This window comes from Lolium perenne, chromosome 5 (assembly GCF_019359855.2).
Source record: "Lolium perenne isolate Kyuss_39 chromosome 5, Kyuss_2.0, whole genome shotgun sequence".
Taxonomy (NCBI): domain Eukaryota; kingdom Viridiplantae; phylum Streptophyta; class Magnoliopsida; order Poales; family Poaceae; genus Lolium; species Lolium perenne.
The window spans coordinates 134,607,446-134,624,835 of NC_067248.2; the positions used below are offsets into that span (position 1 = coordinate 134,607,446).

General features: G+C 42.7%; 1 protein-coding gene and 1 non-coding gene across 2 annotated transcripts; both read right to left on the minus strand.

Annotated features, from left to right (window-relative positions):
* Window positions 1–3,872: 3,872 nt before the first annotated feature.
* LOC127299962 (alpha-L-arabinofuranosidase 1) lies at window positions 3,873–12,388 on the minus strand. The gene is made up of 18 exons (XM_051330024.2): window positions 12,088–12,388; window positions 11,468–11,678; window positions 11,290–11,344; window positions 9,210–9,406; window positions 8,895–9,016; window positions 8,664–8,811; window positions 8,401–8,470; window positions 8,151–8,296; window positions 8,025–8,070; window positions 7,896–7,948; window positions 7,483–7,627; window positions 6,385–6,503; window positions 5,945–6,016; window positions 5,099–5,202; window positions 4,876–4,932; window positions 4,587–4,779; window positions 4,362–4,505; window positions 3,873–4,197 (listed from the first exon to the last, which is right to left on the minus strand). The coding sequence occupies exons 2-18, from the start codon at window positions 11,648–11,650 to the stop codon at window positions 4,075–4,077; spliced, it is 1,977 nt and encodes a 658-aa protein (XP_051185984.1). The 5' UTR covers window positions 11,651–11,678; window positions 12,088–12,388; the 3' UTR covers window positions 3,873–4,074.
* Window positions 12,389–13,893: 1,505 nt separating this feature from the next.
* TRNAV-CAC (transfer RNA valine (anticodon CAC)) lies at window positions 13,894–13,967 on the minus strand. Its single transcript has one exon. It is a non-coding gene; the product is annotated as a tRNA-Val (tRNA).
* Window positions 13,968–17,390: the final 3,423 nt, after the last annotated feature.

Here is a 17,390-nt window from a genome sequence, read left to right on the forward strand (position 1 = left end):
ATTTTCTTAAACCATTGAAACTTCTCCCTCATTGGCATCCATTGCCAAAATACGCAGGAAAATTTAGAAAACCAATAAAGGGAGAGTTCATCCAAAAAGTCAATATATGTATGTATTTTTCATAATACGAGTGAAATCACATGCACGTATATAATTACAAATGCTCGAAGGAAATCAGAGGATCAAAGACTGCAAAAGGATGACATGGTGAAGAAGCTTTAACGAATAAAGCAAGCAATCAAATAAAGCAAAGAACTAATTAGACAAACAAATATACCAATCAGATAAAAGAAGATACCAAAAGAAAGAAATGAATTATGATAATATCGAGAAAAGTATTCTAAATAAAATGAGGAAGCTCCGCAAGGTACGTGAATAAATTAGAATTTTTCATTTTAATACAATATGCACAACATCTAATCATCACTTCCTCTATATCATTTAGAACACAAACATGTGCAAAAGATCATAGATAATAAAAGAAGCATAACACTTGCACCAAATAAATAGTTGATCAACAGGTAAAGAGACAATATGATAGAAGTCTCAACCAAAAGGTGTGTGTGTGTGTGTGGGGGGGGGGGGGGGGGGGAGGGGGGTGCCCCACCCATTGAAACTGATCAATCTTCATGCAGATTAGAAGGAAATGAAAACGGCGAACAACAACTAAAACCTTACCTAGTTTGATGATAAACCTTACCGCTTCCATTTCTAGACATCGAACGAGAGAATTTTCACAATCTTATGACGCATGAACTTGAAAACTTCAACTCACTTACCCGGATGGATTACATAACCTAGCATCACCTACGGTAGTTTATATATGCAATCATCTTCATGTTTTAGATTTTTGTTTTTAATTATCAAACCAAGTGAAAATATTGTATTGCACACTAATAAACTCAGTGGAGGAGCTATGCGTAAGTCAGGGGAGGGGAGGGGCCCCTCCCCCACCCCCAGACTTCAAGAATCATTGAAGAACTTTTGTAGGGACTTGGATGTTAAAACTAGAGTCACCGCCGACCTGACATTCCAAACTAGTTCCGCCACTGCATAATCTCCAATAAAAGGGATAACATGCAAAATTTTGAAGAAAGGAAGATGAAATAACAAATGCAAACATGTTTCCATGAATAGTTGCATTCATTGATTTGCATGCTATGAATAATACTTGCCATCGGTATCGAGTAAGACGAGACAAAATGATTTGAGAGATTGTAGTGCAATCTTTATTTTGCCACCATGGATTGAAGTGCATGCATGCCTGATTTGCATGCTTTCCCTAGGAACTTAATTAACGAAACCATCCAGAAAGTTCTTTTGGATAACCTTCTTTTTTTGTTGTGTCGAAAACAGTAGGAATATTCTATATTTATATTTATTTTTGGGTCTAAAGTTCATTCGTGCAAGAGAATTGTACGAAACTTAGTTGTAACTTTTCCTTTTACCCCTGTATTTAAGCCACTTGAGTTCCTCTTTAAAAATAGCCATGCATATGTAAAGATTAGGTTGAGATCCTCTGAAAATCTTAGCATTGCTTGTCATCCATATGGCCCAGGCTCTTAGAGTTATCAGTTCCATGAAGAACGTGTTCTGACTATATTGCTACAAATTAGAGATACACTCAGATTTTGTTTGATTGATATGGTGATGGATGGGCAGAGATATTGCCATCAGGCCAGTGCAGTGAAATAAGAGATGGTCGCTTGTTTCTGGATAACCTTATTCGTCGGGCATTAATCCATCACCACGCCACATGTATAATTTTTTTTTTTTGAACAAAGAAAGGACCCGAAGGGTCCAGAGAGCTGCTTATACGGTGGGTTTACATGTTACATAGAGGACCACAGAAGAAAAAAAAATTACAATCGAGCCCCCACCTATTACAAGGACCCTAAATAAAAGTTTGAGAATGCAATCAGGTCCTTCCTCTCCACCGAAGAAGACGAAGCACTCGACATCACGACCACCTGCACCTCCGCCGGGGACGAAGCCACTTGGCGATGGGCCTGCGTTGAGCGCCGTGATGGAGTCGCTAAAGGGCCTCCTCTTAGGCTCGCCGGCCAGGAGGTTGAAGACGCTGCAGTGCTGACGGCGCTGCAACAAGGAGCGGTCCCAACGACCAAGGATAACGGAGACGTATCTTCGCCCCAGTTGATGAACTCCGTGAATATCAGCAGCTCCACGCCATGCCGAAGGAAGTAGAGCTTCTGTCCACCACTCCCCCTCTCCATCCCCTTGATGAGTTGATGGCTGAAGAAGAGAGACCAAATTGGAGCTTCCACCTCACCAACACAGCACCAAACCATCAGATATAGATCTTGAGGGTAACCAACGAGCTTATTTGAGCGGGATCTTTGACAAACCCGGACTGCCGCCTTCGACTCCCACCTCAGGAGCACGACGAGCAGGACGAAGCCCATCACCTCCTGGCTGCAGCTCGTAAGCAGCAGAAGCACCCGAGACAACGGCATAGAGCCAAAACAACACATAACCTCTAAGCCTAAAGAAAACCTAAACCTACTATTTACAGGAGAACCCCGCGCTGCACTCTCTTCACCACGCCGGCCGGCATCGCCGCCGGAGAGGGAAGCCGAGCGAGTCGGGCGCACTGATGCGACTCTCAACAGGCGGAGCTTCAGAGAACGAGGTGGGCCTCCCAACGGTGGTGGGGCGATCCAAAGATGGGGTGTTCAAATATGTGACAAACAGATCATGGGATAAGGTGAAGGGCTGGAAGGGACAAGGCATGTCGATGGTAGGCAACGAAACTCTGATCAAGTCCGTGCTCTAGGTGGTTCCAACTTTTCCGATGGGTTGCTTTCAGTTATCAAAGAAGATGTGTGGCTCCCTACGTTCAATTGTCATTGGTCTCCACAATACTAGATTCATCATAGCCACAATACACTGTTCTTAAGGAGCTAAGGCTGGTCATAATGCATATTATTATATAGTAGTATCATGCATATGATACTTGTATGATACTGTACTATCACTATAATGGGTGGTATTATAGAGTAGTATCATAATTTTTTAAATTTATTGTTTTGTAGAATCCCAATACAAATATGTGTACAAGATCTATTTTAGCATTAACTTTTCTCGTAACGTGCGCTATAATACATTATCCATTACACTAATCTTATCTCTCCTTCTTAATTAGATGTCACATCCGTATTTTTATGGATCTAAGATACATGATACTACTTAAGATACCAGCATTATGACCAGCCTAAGCAAGCATCATGCGCACCAGCTGCTCATTGGCGCACACACATACTCATGAGGGTCTCCGTACAATGGTTAGGGAGAGAACATATTTATTTTAATGGAATAACTCAGACTCAGAAAGGCTGTTGTATAGTTTTTTACTTTTATTCATCATGCTTTGTGACGTGAAGAAGTTGGAGTGTTGGACGACATCTTTGCTTTGAGGTTTGGATTTTCGTTGACTTTGTATGATGCTGCAGCCTGCAGTATAGTACAAGTTAACATGTTGAAGTTCGTTTTTAATTAATGTGGCATTCACATTTATTGGATATTGTGATGTTCCAGTATTGCGGTGCTGCACTACCTCTTTTATCTCATGGAACAGACATCATCTTTCTTTGATCTGGAGCGGACGATATTTAATGTCTGTAAAAGGATCATTTGTACAAATGTTCAGATGTACATTTCCTCGAGCACGAAGCGATCAAGCTTCCAGATAAATTTGCTCAATTCAAACCCTAAACTCTAAATCCATAATTTATCAGGGCACTTGGTTTACAGAAAACCTATGGTTCTAAAAAGCCTCAGTGATAAGTTAGCTCACAATCATATCTTCGCAGTTTTGCTAATTATAGGTAGCATGATTTTTTTTGGCAAGTCAGTTCACTAAAAGTGAAATAGATATGCTTTCAGGAAAAGGAAAGCAAATAACCTGACGTGATTTTCATTTATTATTTCTTTCATGCCATACAATGCAGACAAGATGCAGTGCTTTATCAAGACACGAGCGCACTGACACCTTTCCGCGCTTTCCTGCTGGTGCTTGCCTATCTTCATATTATTCATCAACACCGTGTTGTTTCTTCACATCTCCGCTACAAGCTTGGACTGCGCCAGCGCAAGGTCGAACGCAGTGAAAGAGTGAGGAGACAGTGTGACCTGCATCTCCTCTGCGGCGTTGCGCAGCTGGACTGTCACCGGCACAACCTGCATTATTAATCGTAGTAATAGGTAAAGCATTAGTTTCAGATGAGCTGGCAAAACAGTTGCACATTGCGGTCGTGATGCGCTTGAACACATCATAACCATCGACGACAAGGCTGTACACATTGTTGTGTATTTGATATTATTTGAGCTTAGGTGTGTAATACCTTGTTTGGGTTAATGAATGAATTCTCATCCATCACACTGCCAGAAGTGAGAACAGTGGCAGTGGACCCGAGCGTATTGACGCTGTCCTCGATCCCAGTTGTCAAGATTGTGAGGCTCACGGCATCTGGCCCAAAGTTCACAATCTGCGAATGCATGGCCTTCTAAGATCAGCACAATAATATTGCAATTCTCCGCATGCAACGATGCAAATTGTTTTTACTTACCTTCACTCTGAGGAAGCTGTTGTCATTATCATGCCATGTGATAGCAGATGCCGCCAGCGAACCAGAGTAGTTTGAACTGACTGTGATCGGATGGATCATAGCGCCGCTTGATTCACGGAAAAGCTTCTGCATCCAGTAACTGGGAGTTCCATATTGCTGCCAGGAATTGAACACAATAGCGTCTGGGTTCCACCTGATTATTTCAGTCGAATGTACTTATTGTAGTGCTAAAATCAATATGAACATGAAAACAATGAAGTTAGTGCAAAGACATCGATTGATAACTAACGTCTGGTCGTTATCGTTCACGAAGAGCGGTGCATAGCTTGCCATCTGAACAATATCACTGCAAAATAAAAGAAAAGAAAAAAAAGCGACCGGTCAGATAACTCAAAAGTAAACATCACTTTTTTGTTATTAGTAGAGTATAAAACTCCATTTAGGTATGATGACTTCATGAGAAAACTTACTAACACCAAATTACCAAACAAATAATATTGAAGGAGAATTACCTATTCTTCTCCAGTCCAGTAAGGAAAGCAGCCTCTGCCAATGAAGCAAGAAGGCTACCTCTACCTGCATCCTTTCCTGTAACAGCATACTCGCTAACAAAAGCCTGCACTCAAAATCACATTCAGGAAGGTGTTTAGGGTGTCTAAACAGGATTAGGTGATGTCAATACCCATGTCATCGCCTATGGTGATGTAAATAAGTAAGAGAATGCATAAAACTCCCAAGATGCTTGACAACACATCATCACACAATTGATATTCTCCTTAGCCCCCCCCCTCGTATCCCTCAACATCCTGAAAATGGAAAATTGTATTCCGTTTTTACAGGAAGTTCGAAAATCAGTATTGAAAGGCAACCATCAGGTGGTGACTGTTGCCACCAGGCCTAATTTGGCCTATGTTCAGTGCTTGATGCTAGTATAGTGGTGGGTTTAATCCTACAAGCCTGGTCTGATTGATTTTGTTGCATATAGGCCCTGGAGCCATCCATACAGCCTGGGGGTCTAGGTTACCAATTTTAGGCGAAGTGGGGACATAGACCTACACATTAACACATGCATAGAGTGTCACATAATTAATTTAAAGAAGGGGAATCTTTTACAGCTAGCTGCGTTAGCAAGGGGTCACCCAAGTACTATAAGCAAGCAGGGGACATTTTAAGATAAAGACTATCCTAAGAACATCCCTTGAGTTCCGAAAAAAAGAACATCCCTTGAGAACTGTAAGGAAGCCCTAAATTCATATGAAAGGTATATCATGAAAAACAAGAGCCTTTGCAAGGCTGTTTCACAGGCATCTTCCTGCAAAGTAAAAAAGGTCCACAAAGCAATGAGAATTGAGGCATACCTTGGGCCCACTACGAGAGGTTTTGTCAAATGTGTTCCTCATGGAAAATAGTGCCTTGGAATCGGTATAGACCTAAAAAGAAGAAGGATCCTCAGGATCTAAGAAAGAACTTGAACTTGAGTACTTGACCTTGATGGAAAAACATGAGGTAGAATTATAGATTCTATACAGCAAGAAATGAGGCAAAAAGATTTGGCAGCAAGTAGTGTACTCCCTCCGTTTTGTTTTAGTCTACATTTTAGATCAATTTTTGTGTTCCATATTAATCTACATTCTAGCTTTTAGTCAACGAAAACAAAGAAAACGAAGTGCTATTTTTCTCTCTATTGGATGTCATTACTTTCAATGTAGCTTTGATTGGTTGAAATAGTACTAATAAATGCATTACTAGTTTGTCTTATTTTTCTGGAATATTGATTTAAATGGAACAGAGGGAGTACATGGAAATCATATAAGTCAGCAGGGTGGTCAAGTGGTGTAGAGGAACCATCACAGTTCGAAATCATCTGAATGTCTGGATAAGCCTCTCGTATAGCATTGTAGAACTTGAGGTAGTTTCCTGTTTAATAAATTAAAGAACATCATGTATCTAAAGACAGCTCATATCAGTGCTAAATAATTGTAATCAGTGCCTCTCAATAGTTCAAGTATAATTTATGCCCTACAACAGGAAGTTATGATAGAACAAGACTAGTTTACATGCAAAATCAACAAAAAAAATAAGGATGAGTACAGATTGGCCTTAAAATAGGAGAATGTAAATACAAAAAAGGGCTATGTGATCAGCGTTGCAACGGATCACCTCACTGAATCCAAAATTTGGGACACGAGGAATGTGATCATCGCTATCAAGACACTGGCAACAGTAGTCTCCCCATGACCTAATGGATGTAAATTCTTCAGCGCAATCAGACTACTAAAATGAAGAGGACTTTTTTTTTCTCACTTTAAGGGACTCCTGTCTGATGATATATATGAGTACTGTCCGGCCTGATAAATACTACTCTCTCCGTCGAATAATATAAGATTTTATTATAACCAATATATGAGTATAATTGTTGCAATAACATCTTATATTATATGGTGGAGGGAGTAGAATGATAAAAGGGCGATGAGGTAATTATAATTATGTTAAAAACATCTAAGGGAAAAAAGATGGCATCATCAAAAAGTTTGACTTGATATCGCCCCCTTTCGCATGATTAAAACTGTGCGACTGAAAGTTGAGTGCTTGATTATCAAATGCGATTTTTCAGCTTGTATGGATGGGTCAAGCGATTTTGAGTTACATACATGTTGCACGCACATATGTTTTTGCAGTTTTTTATATGCACAAATGTGTGTCTCCGAAATCATGTGTAGCCACCTGGCCACCTCCCTGGATTACCTATGTTACTTAGTAAATATATCATGGTCAAGATATACTTACTGTTCACTGACGGTACATCTTAAAATTGTGCACAGCGCTACTTTTGACTTAAGTATGGAAATTCCAGGAAAAATGGCTTGAGTGTGAAATGAATGAGCGGAAAATTTACCATGGTAATTTTTTTTCCCACAATCTTCGTTTCCAATTGCAACATGTTTGACTGGGAATGGTTCAGGATGCCCCATCGCAGCTCTAACAGAACCCCATGTTGATTCAACGCTCCCCCTTGCAAATTCTAGGCTGTCCAATATATCCTGCAGAACAGATGAGAACAGATCCAAAATAATGAACCTAGATCATTAGTTACAAGAAATACCTAAGCCTGAAAATGAAGTAGGAATCTTTTGGTGAGTTTATTACTATTATGAGCTATGAAGAATGCTCTTTGTGCATAATATCATTTATATTTGTGAATGATGTTAACAAGAAAGTAAAGAACTAAGACCAACCTCTGCTTCAATATTGATCATCTAACAAGAAAATATTTATGATGAACTTGGGAGTTCAAACTCCAGGACTTACTTTGACAAAAGGGGCAATAGCAGTTGTATCAACTTCATCATGGTGGCTGATTCCTGAGATTTGAGGGAGAACTTTCCAAATTAAAGAAGGAAACAGTGATCAAAGATATAAAACATCTAATATAATTACCATTGTTGAATACCCAGACCGGGGCAGCACCGAGGTCTTCAGAAAGCTTTAATGTAGATTTCAAAGGTAGTATAAGATCTAGGGTAATAATATAGAAGGAAAGGGTGAAACATTTAAAACTAGTACCTGAAGAAACTCGTAATATCCAAGGCCATCATCTGTCCAGTAATTCCAAACATCTCCGTAGTGTCCAGGCCTCTCTTCCCATGGACCAATAGAATCCCTCCACCTGAATGCGTTTCTTAACCAACTACCTTCAACAAAGCAACCTCCTACAATAGTTACATGTGATCTAATGCATTATTCCAGATATGTTTGATAACATATGTGCAAACATCAAGAATTTAATATTCAATCAGAAAAAGTTTCAACAAACCAGGGAATCTCAAGAACCGGGGCTTTAAATCCATAAGCATGGATATAAGTTCTGTGCGGAAACCGTGTCCCTGAGAATGCAGTAAAATTAAGTATATCAAACTCTCAGATAAAGCCAAGCCATGCACCAGATGCAAAATGATATACTACAACGATCAAACTCACCTTAAGTTTATAGGTTTTAACAAGATTAAAATTCAGTGTAGCTTTTTCTTTAGATGTACTCTTCTCAGTATCAAGATTGACAATGAAAGTATAACTTACCTTGTATGTATCCGAAGGCATGAGTGATACTTGATCAAGCCATACAACTCCCTTCTTGTTAGCTGTTATTTGAAGTCTTGAGGTTCTGTCTGTTCCTTTAGCAACCAAACTCTGGTCCAATTTTATCCAATTTGATGTGCCGGATACTCTGCAGAAGTACAATACTTTCAGCTATTGTAATAGTCAAATATACTTATCATGATGTTCAAATTCGAGGGAAAATATTCTAACCGTATAGCAGCTGAAGCCAGAATCTGTAACCCGTCAGAGCTTGTTAGTGAAACTGTCAGCTCTGTTGTTTCCGGCGACTTAACATGCATAACTAGATTGTAGGTCTTTCCATCTTCTATGTTCTGAAATTGGCATGATGGGTGTGATGGAATTATTTGGAAGGAAACAAATGAAAGGGCGGTACATTACATGCTGTGCCTTTTCTTACAAACACCAGAATATGGAAGCTAGTTACTTTTAGCTTCATGAAGAAAAAACACAAATTGACAGAAATATAGTATGAGCAATCAACTTATGATCAACATAAACTCATACCATGCCCCAGAACCCAGGGTTGTAAATGCCGACACCACCATCTGGGCAGTTTTCACAGAGAACCTCCATTCTTAGAGAAACAATGTTTCGACTGAAACATGACATACGATCTGTTGCTACAAATACGGATGAATCATCTCCAATTATGGACCACGGGTCAATGTTTGATGGAGTATGGGGCCCTCCAGCTTCAAAACCTGGATCAGTGAAAGCTAAAATTATTCTAAACATCAAATACCAACAGCAACTTCAGTGAATGCCTATCCATTTATTCAAAATGCCTTAGATAAACTGTTTGTACATGTAGTTTTATATCTACGTTCAAAAGTAGTGATGACTGGCTTGAAGATGTGGTAGAATAGACTTGGGCTAAACAGGAAGGATATGTCAATAGGGAATTGTGACCTTCAGGCAGCTATTAAGAAGGGTAGCTCTTTTAATTTTATTGTATATACTTTTCTTCATCTAGATATGAAATCAAGGCTAATGCAAAAACCGGGCAGACTTGCCCTGGTGAAGTCGGTCCTTGGCGCAATCCCCATCCACCAGCTGTTGGTGTTGGCGCCTGTGAAGAAGACCATCAAGCTCATGGAGAAGATCGAGAGAGGCTTCCTTTGGGAGGGGCGGAGCGCAGCAAATGGAGGCAGCTGCCATGTCAATTGGCGGCGAGTCTGCCGGCCCACCTCCCATGGCGGACTCGGAATACAGGACCTACATAGGACAAGCCTAGCTCTCCGCACACGATGGCAATGGCTCAGCCGTACCGACACCAACCGAGCCTGGTCCGGTCTGGACCTACAATTCACCACCGAAGAGGCAGACTTCTTCTTCGCCTCGACAAGCATGACGATCGGCAATGGCCAGACCGCAAAATTCTGGGAGGATCGCTGGATCGGAGGCCGTGCAGTCCGCGAGATCGCACCTGACCTCTATGCCTGCATCCCCAAGCGCCGACGCAAGACTAGGACTGTGGCCGATGGCTTGGCTGCGAACCATTGGGCACAGGATATACATGGCATCATCGGCATCAACGAGCTCGGCCAATACCTACGCCTATGGCAGCTCGTCGAACACACACAGCTGACCACCGACGATGACTCCCTGATCTGGAAGTGGCACAACAGCGGCAACTATACCGCCAAATCAGCCTATCTCGCATCGTTCCAAGGCTCCACTAACTGCGCTTCTTGGAAGCTCATATGGAAGAGTTGGGCGCCTAACCGAGTCAAATTCTTCCATTGGCTCGCCAACATCGATCGATGCTGGACCGCTGATCGACTCGCCAGGCGAGGCCTGCAGCACCATGCCAAATGCCTGCTCTGCGACCAAGAGGCAGAGACCATTCACCACCTCTTCATCGGTTGCCCTTTTTCGCGGCAGCTTTGGCACGAAACTCTATCTTGGCTGCGCATGTCCTGCAGGCCGCCACAGGACGATGCATCCCTAAACGATTGGTGGATCGTGGCAAGGCAGCACACCCCCAAACCAATGCGCAAAGGACTTGCAACCATAACCCTGATGGTGCCCTGGATGATTTGGAAACACCGCAACAGCTGCGTTTTCGATGGACAGCAGCCCTCCATCCGCAGCCTATGTGCTACCATCAAAGACGAAGCGGCGGCCTGGGCTACCGCTGGTGCCAAGGGACTGAGAGACGTGCTGCCTATGACCTGGGATGTGCACTAATTTCCTAGCTGTAATAAACCCCTGTAACACCTCCTAGGAGGCTTGTAAACTTCTATCTCTTCAATGAAATGAAACGCAAAGAGTCCTTTGCGTTTTCTCGAAAAAAAAAAAAAAAAAAAAAAATGTTCCAATGGACTAGACAGGATAGGCATCTTGTCACACATCAGTTTTACGCTAGTGCTGTATATTAGTTCAAGATCAATTAGAATTCAGATGGAAGTATACATAAGAAACATGGTACTCGGACATGCTCCAATTGAAATCGTTTAGATTTATCAGAGTATTATAGACACGCAAACAAGAGCATGCTCCAATTGAGTCAGTACCCCATTTGCCACTGATAGGTATTTTGTCACAGTCAATTTTTACTTGTATTAAGAAGAATTAAAATTACCTCTATTGCTAACAAGTTCTGCCCATATTCCACCAGCCCCGGCATGATTGATCTCCTACATTATTAGTCAATTCAATAGAAGTGAGAACCTGATGGAACATAATTACTACATATGGATCATTCTGTGAATGCATTGAAACTTGAGATTCCTTAAAAAGATCGGCATATCTCTCCTCACCTCAAAAAACATCCCAAACAGCGTGTCAGGGATCTTTCGAGCGAGGTTCGGTGAAGCGTCAACACTGAGGCTTGCCTCCTGGGTGACCTCAAACTCCGATGCCAAACACTTGGTCCCCGCGCAGAACAGAAGCAAGAAGCAGAAGATGGCATGAGCGCGACAGGGCGCTTCTTTCGAACCCATACCTCCGCACTAACCAGTCCGTGTATTCCTGTTGAATAAATAACAAAAACATGATGTCTTATGCGTTGCCGGTTCACGTTTGGAGGAAATCGTAAACACTACAGACCACTTGAACATGGCACCTTCAGATTAAAATTCTTGATAACAATTATCAGAACAAACAGAATGTCTACACGTAATATGAGAACTGCTAAGAGCTAACTAGAGTTGTGAAAAAAATATCAAGAAATCTAACCAGCAGTCTGTATTCACACGGAAAATTAAAAGGCTTTTACAGATTATACAACTAAACAACACTAGCTTTAGCACCGGTACTAACTAATTCAACATTTCGTCAAGCAGATCGTCTAGGAAACCAAACCAAGAACCCAAGGCAGGACATCCCAAAACAAGCAGGGCAAAAAATGGAACGATAGTATTTCTAGGAGAGTCCTCACCACACAACACCTTGGCGAGTGAGTGAGAGGTGCAGGAAGGATGCGGCCTTAAGTAGCCGGCCGGCGGTGGCTTCGAAGTGAAGCGTCCGGGAGGAGCAACGGCCTCCGCCGCCGTATGACGGAGGCTGGCTGCGGCACTGCGGGTTGCTTGCCGGGGCGTGCTTCGGCGGCGGCGGCGCTCGACGGCTGACACGTGGGGACCCCAGAGCGAGCGGTGGTGCCTATCCGCATCGTTGGCTTTTTAGCTTTGCGCGGCGCATTCGTCGTGCAAACGATCGTCGAACGGCTTGTTTGTCTGTGGCCGCATCTCTGTGCCCCCACAACTGGGCAAGTGTTCGTCGATACGCTGAAATGTTTCAGTCAAGTAGAAAATACAGTATAGCTATCCTCTGCTCAAAAAGAAAAGACAGTATAAGGGTTCTCTATTATACTAGTACCATTTATCTTTTCTTAACAACATAAACTTTTTACTACAATTTAAATAATCTTCATTATTAGTACAGCTGACAATTAAGATATAATGTGATGTACCATTTATATTTATGTGTTTCTCTAGGTGACAGTAGACTGCTACAGATAGATAGTAGTATAGGTAGCCTCTGCTCGAAAGAAGAAACAAAAAGTATAGCTAGCTTTAAATCAACATCGCCATGTTCTTTGTGTGAATTAATCCATCAACGTTCACAACAGAGAAGGAAAAAACTTTGATAGATACGCATGCTCGCGTACATCCGTCAAACGGAAGATCATTGTTGCCGTCACAACGGACATACACGCATTGAACCGTGCGTCGAGGGTTGCTCCGGTGCTCCCCCCCTAAATAAAGTTGAAGAGTTATAGATGGATTTTTTTCCTATGTTGGGTCCGCCGAAATCCATATCTAGCCAATGTATACCAGTCTATGTTGATACGGTATGTGTACGTCGCGTAAGAAAAAAAAAGAGGTCACATGAGCAAGATCTTTATAGGATCTTTCTATTTCTGCACACGCACGTGACCGTAGATACGTAAAAAACAAGGTAACCACAACACGGGCCATACGGGCCTATACAGGGTTGTACGGATGGTGCACCTACACTAAAATTACAATCGTGCCCTCGCTTACGAACATATATGACAAGATCTCCACCGTTATTGTGTTTAACGAGCCTAAAAAATTCCAGGGGAGGAGCACCGGAGCAGAAGTGCCGTGCGTCGAAACGAAACCGAAAAATGGGCATGCACAAGAGGATGTGGCTCATGCATGCGGCAGCCGAAGGCCGACGACCTGGGGCTGCCCTTTTGTCTTCTGATGCCTATGCTCACTTTATTTGAAATGTGTTTTAAACATATTTTAAAAAATTAAAACATTTATAAATACCATGTGTATATCTCCACATTCTATTTTCTTATTAATAATTTCAGCAAAAACCGACTTTTTAAGCACAGAAAAAGAGATGCCATCTTGTAGCTGGTGGTCGATCACATTCAAGAAAGAGATGCAGAGTACAGGTTCAGGAATTCTCAGCCATAACAAACAAGAAAAACAACCACTTAATGGTAGTATGTACATGACTATCCATATAGTTCAGTATTAGTAAAACAAGTACATAATTAATTAGCTAGTAATATACAAGATATCTAATAAAAATGGAACAGCCAAAAAGCACAGCAGGCCTAAACAAACCTAAACGAGTCGTTTGACTGCTACTGATGTTTTAGCAGATTTTTGCATAATCATGCTTCTGCGTACTAAAAAGGTGCAATTGATCGAATTTTAAAATAAGCATAAATTTGCCTTAGGTTAGAGAAAAAAATAAAAAATCGTGTCTGATCCCAGGTTCGAACTGGGGACCTTTAGTGTGTGAGACTAACGTGATAACCAACTACACCAACCAGACATCTTTGTTTATGTATGTAAACTAATCGTACTTATTCACGAAAGAACAGAATGACCAAAACAGAACACCCGAGGTACACCTTCAGCTGTAAGAAGCAGGGATGCATCACGAAGGAGCATCCGAGATACGCTTTCAGCTGTAAGACGCGGGCACGGTCTCTGCGCCATATGTTTGCGTACCTTCGATGAAATTAAAAGGTGTTTGCACCCACAAATCAAAAGCATATTGGCTAGTGTCAAAGTGACCACTTCATAATAGTGGATTAATTAAGGGGACCAATGACACTTCGGGCCAGATAAGGATCCATCTGTAGTATCGAGCAGTATGATTCTGCTGAACGCCAAGGTGTAGTCCAAAGCGAGATGTCGCCCTGGATAAGCTGTTAACAGGGTTGGGTTTGAAGGAGAGGTAAAACCTTACGAACATATGCCTAAAAGGCTGACTTGGACGCATAGTCTTTAATGAGTGATATTGATTAGCATAATTAAAAGGTAATAGAAATATTTCTAAATTTCAAAACTTTGTGAAAACAATTATCTGGATTCTGTGCTATCCTCGAAGCCAGCCATGGGTGTTGGGGGCAAATATCTTTCCAAACTTCCAGGCAAAGAGCTTGGCTTGTTTTATCCTCTTTCAATCATTTTCACCGAGGAGTTCTAATACTAGCAGTGAGTTTAGAGATTAACTTTTTGAAGAATAAAATGTTTGACATGTAAGCAACCTTGGCCACATATGAGATATGATTATAACCTTGTAAGTAGTGAGTTTAGATTTGAATTTCACGATAAAGTTCCATTTTTGTTGAAAACAACAAACTGAGGCAAAGAATGGGTTTGTAACAACTGACACGTTACATGCAACGTAGAAGAATCATTTTATTCTTGTTGGTTTCTTTGGTGACTCCTCAAATAATTTGCTTATAAGTGCATGTTTCATTTTACTGCATTTTCACGCACTCATATTTCGTTTAGGCACAACCACTAGTAGAAAATGGGCATTTTGTTCAGCTGCCGAGAGCATTAGTTTCCGCGTTTGGAACCGGGATTAATATGAGCATTAGTCCCAGTACCAACGGATAGTACGCCGTACGGTTTTAGTTTCGAGTCAAACAGAACATTTAGTCCTGGTTAGAGATACTGTTGCCTGCCAAAACCCACCGGCGAGCAGCGACGAGCAACACGAAGAGCCGGGAGGCTCCCAGGACTGCTGGTGGGCCCTGGTCCCTCGGGCGACGGCCCGCAAAACTCCGGCACACGTCCTGGCTGGTGCAAGGGCGTGCCACCTGACCTATACCTGGTCAGGAAGGTGATGGATTGCTTCGATTAATTTCCTGCATGGCAGACACGTAAACATTAAATACGAGCCTCGATCGGCTCTCAGGTTATCCTGTGAATCGGCTCAAGGAGCCGATCCACCCATGATTCGTATTGGATCTATCATAACATGGTGGTCCTGCTTGATCAATACTAAGTTAAAACGATCTACGATGATCTAGGGTTTTCACCACATAACCGGAACGTCCTACACGTAGTTGAGCCTGGCAGATACGAAAGATAACAGAAAACCAGCCCTAGCAAAGGCCTAAAAACCAACATAGAGTTGATTCCCGGAACATCTCCTCTAGGATCAGCAAACCGTACCTTGCGCACTACTGGATCATTCAACCCGTTTGCAAGGCCTAACCATATGGATATCAAACTAATCCTTGAAGAACAAGGAACAACCATAACAGATCGAATCTACTAAATAAAGACTAAACAAGATGCTGCCCTTACACCTAAGATAGGTGCAAGGGCAGCTAGATATCCAGGGACAGCATAACTAAGCAAATATACTAGAAAAGTATCGATGCTAGCCCTAACACATCTATGATAAAGGTGTTACTCGCCATCAACAAGGCTTCAGCACGAGCAACACAAACAACGAATAAACAAGATGCTGCTGCTCAGATCGCTAGATGCGATCTGGGCAGCATGGCGCTTACCCGGAAGAAACCCTCGAAACAAGGGGTGGCGATGCGCCTAGATTGGTTTGTTGTGAACGTGATCGTCCTCCTTTCTCAATAACCCTAGGTACATATTTATAGTCCGTGGACTTTCTAACTTGGGAATAAACCTAACTTCGTACGGACTAAACTCTATCTCTTAATTCTAACAAAATCTACAATAATGTACAAGTATACGGGCGATTTAGCCCAAACTCTCGTATGAGGCCGATTCAGAAATATTTTACGTGCATATCCTCTAAGCCCATCTCCATCGCGGCCCATCTCTGACTTGGTTAAAATCTGGCGATAACACATGCCCCCCTGGTTTTGGTAATGATAATTCCAAAACCACTCTGTTTTTTCGTCGTCGGGTCACGTCGTGGCAGAGCAGAACCGCCACAGTATCCTTTCATCATGATGCCTTACCTTCTCAACTTCTCTGCACGATTTGACAGTTTTGGCACCACTTCCTCGGAAACCGCCGCAGCATTGAATCATCTCCACTATATCCCCTTTATTTAACCGCATCGAGCAGTCCGCATCTTCATCCTCTTGCTCCGCACTAGCCATCGAAAAACCCCCTCCTCTGCAACCATGTCTTCCTCCTCCTCCTCTGCCTCATCGGGTCTTTCCTTCCAGTCCTCCTCCTCCAGCGAGCCGATGCCGGAGTACGACCAAATGGCGGCGTACGAGAAGCACGCTCCCGAGCATTGGGATGAGAGGGACTGGGACTTTGCCGCCATGCCAGACGGCGCACCCCTGACCGTCGTCGGGTCAGATGACGACTTACCCCTGACCGACGGGGAGGACGACCTCCGGTTCCTTGTCGACGGGGAATTGGAGGCGGAGAGCGACGACGACCTCTACTCCTGGGGCGACTTCACCTCCTCCGATGAGGAGGAGGAAGAGGAGGATGACATCTCCTCCGACGAGTACCCACCGGCGAAGCGCTTCCGCGCCGGGTCGGAGGACGACGACGACGACGACGAGGAGGAAGAAGAAGCTCCTGCCGAGGGCTTCGGCAGCAGCGACGAGGACTTCGCCGGCAGCAGCGCCGACGGCAGCTACGACGGCGACGACGAGGGCAGCGACTGCCCTTAGATTAGAATCTACTAGAATAGGACTAGTAGTAGTAGATTGAGTAGTAGATCCTTCTTTGTTCTTCCTTTTGTGAGCAATCGGCTCTTTTTTGTAAAAAGCCCTCTTTATCAATGAAGAATATTTTCATGTTGATTTTGCCGATTGTCAAACTAGGTCAACGCTCAAAGAGCCGATGGCAACGCATCGTTCCTTCACCATAAAACGCGAGTAAGGCCAAACTTAGTTGCCTATTCAAACGGTAACCTGCGACCCTTGTCTGAAGGAGCAAACTCAGATCCCCAAATCGCCCATTGAACAGATTCAACTCACAGCCACGCGAATCCCAGATCCCAATC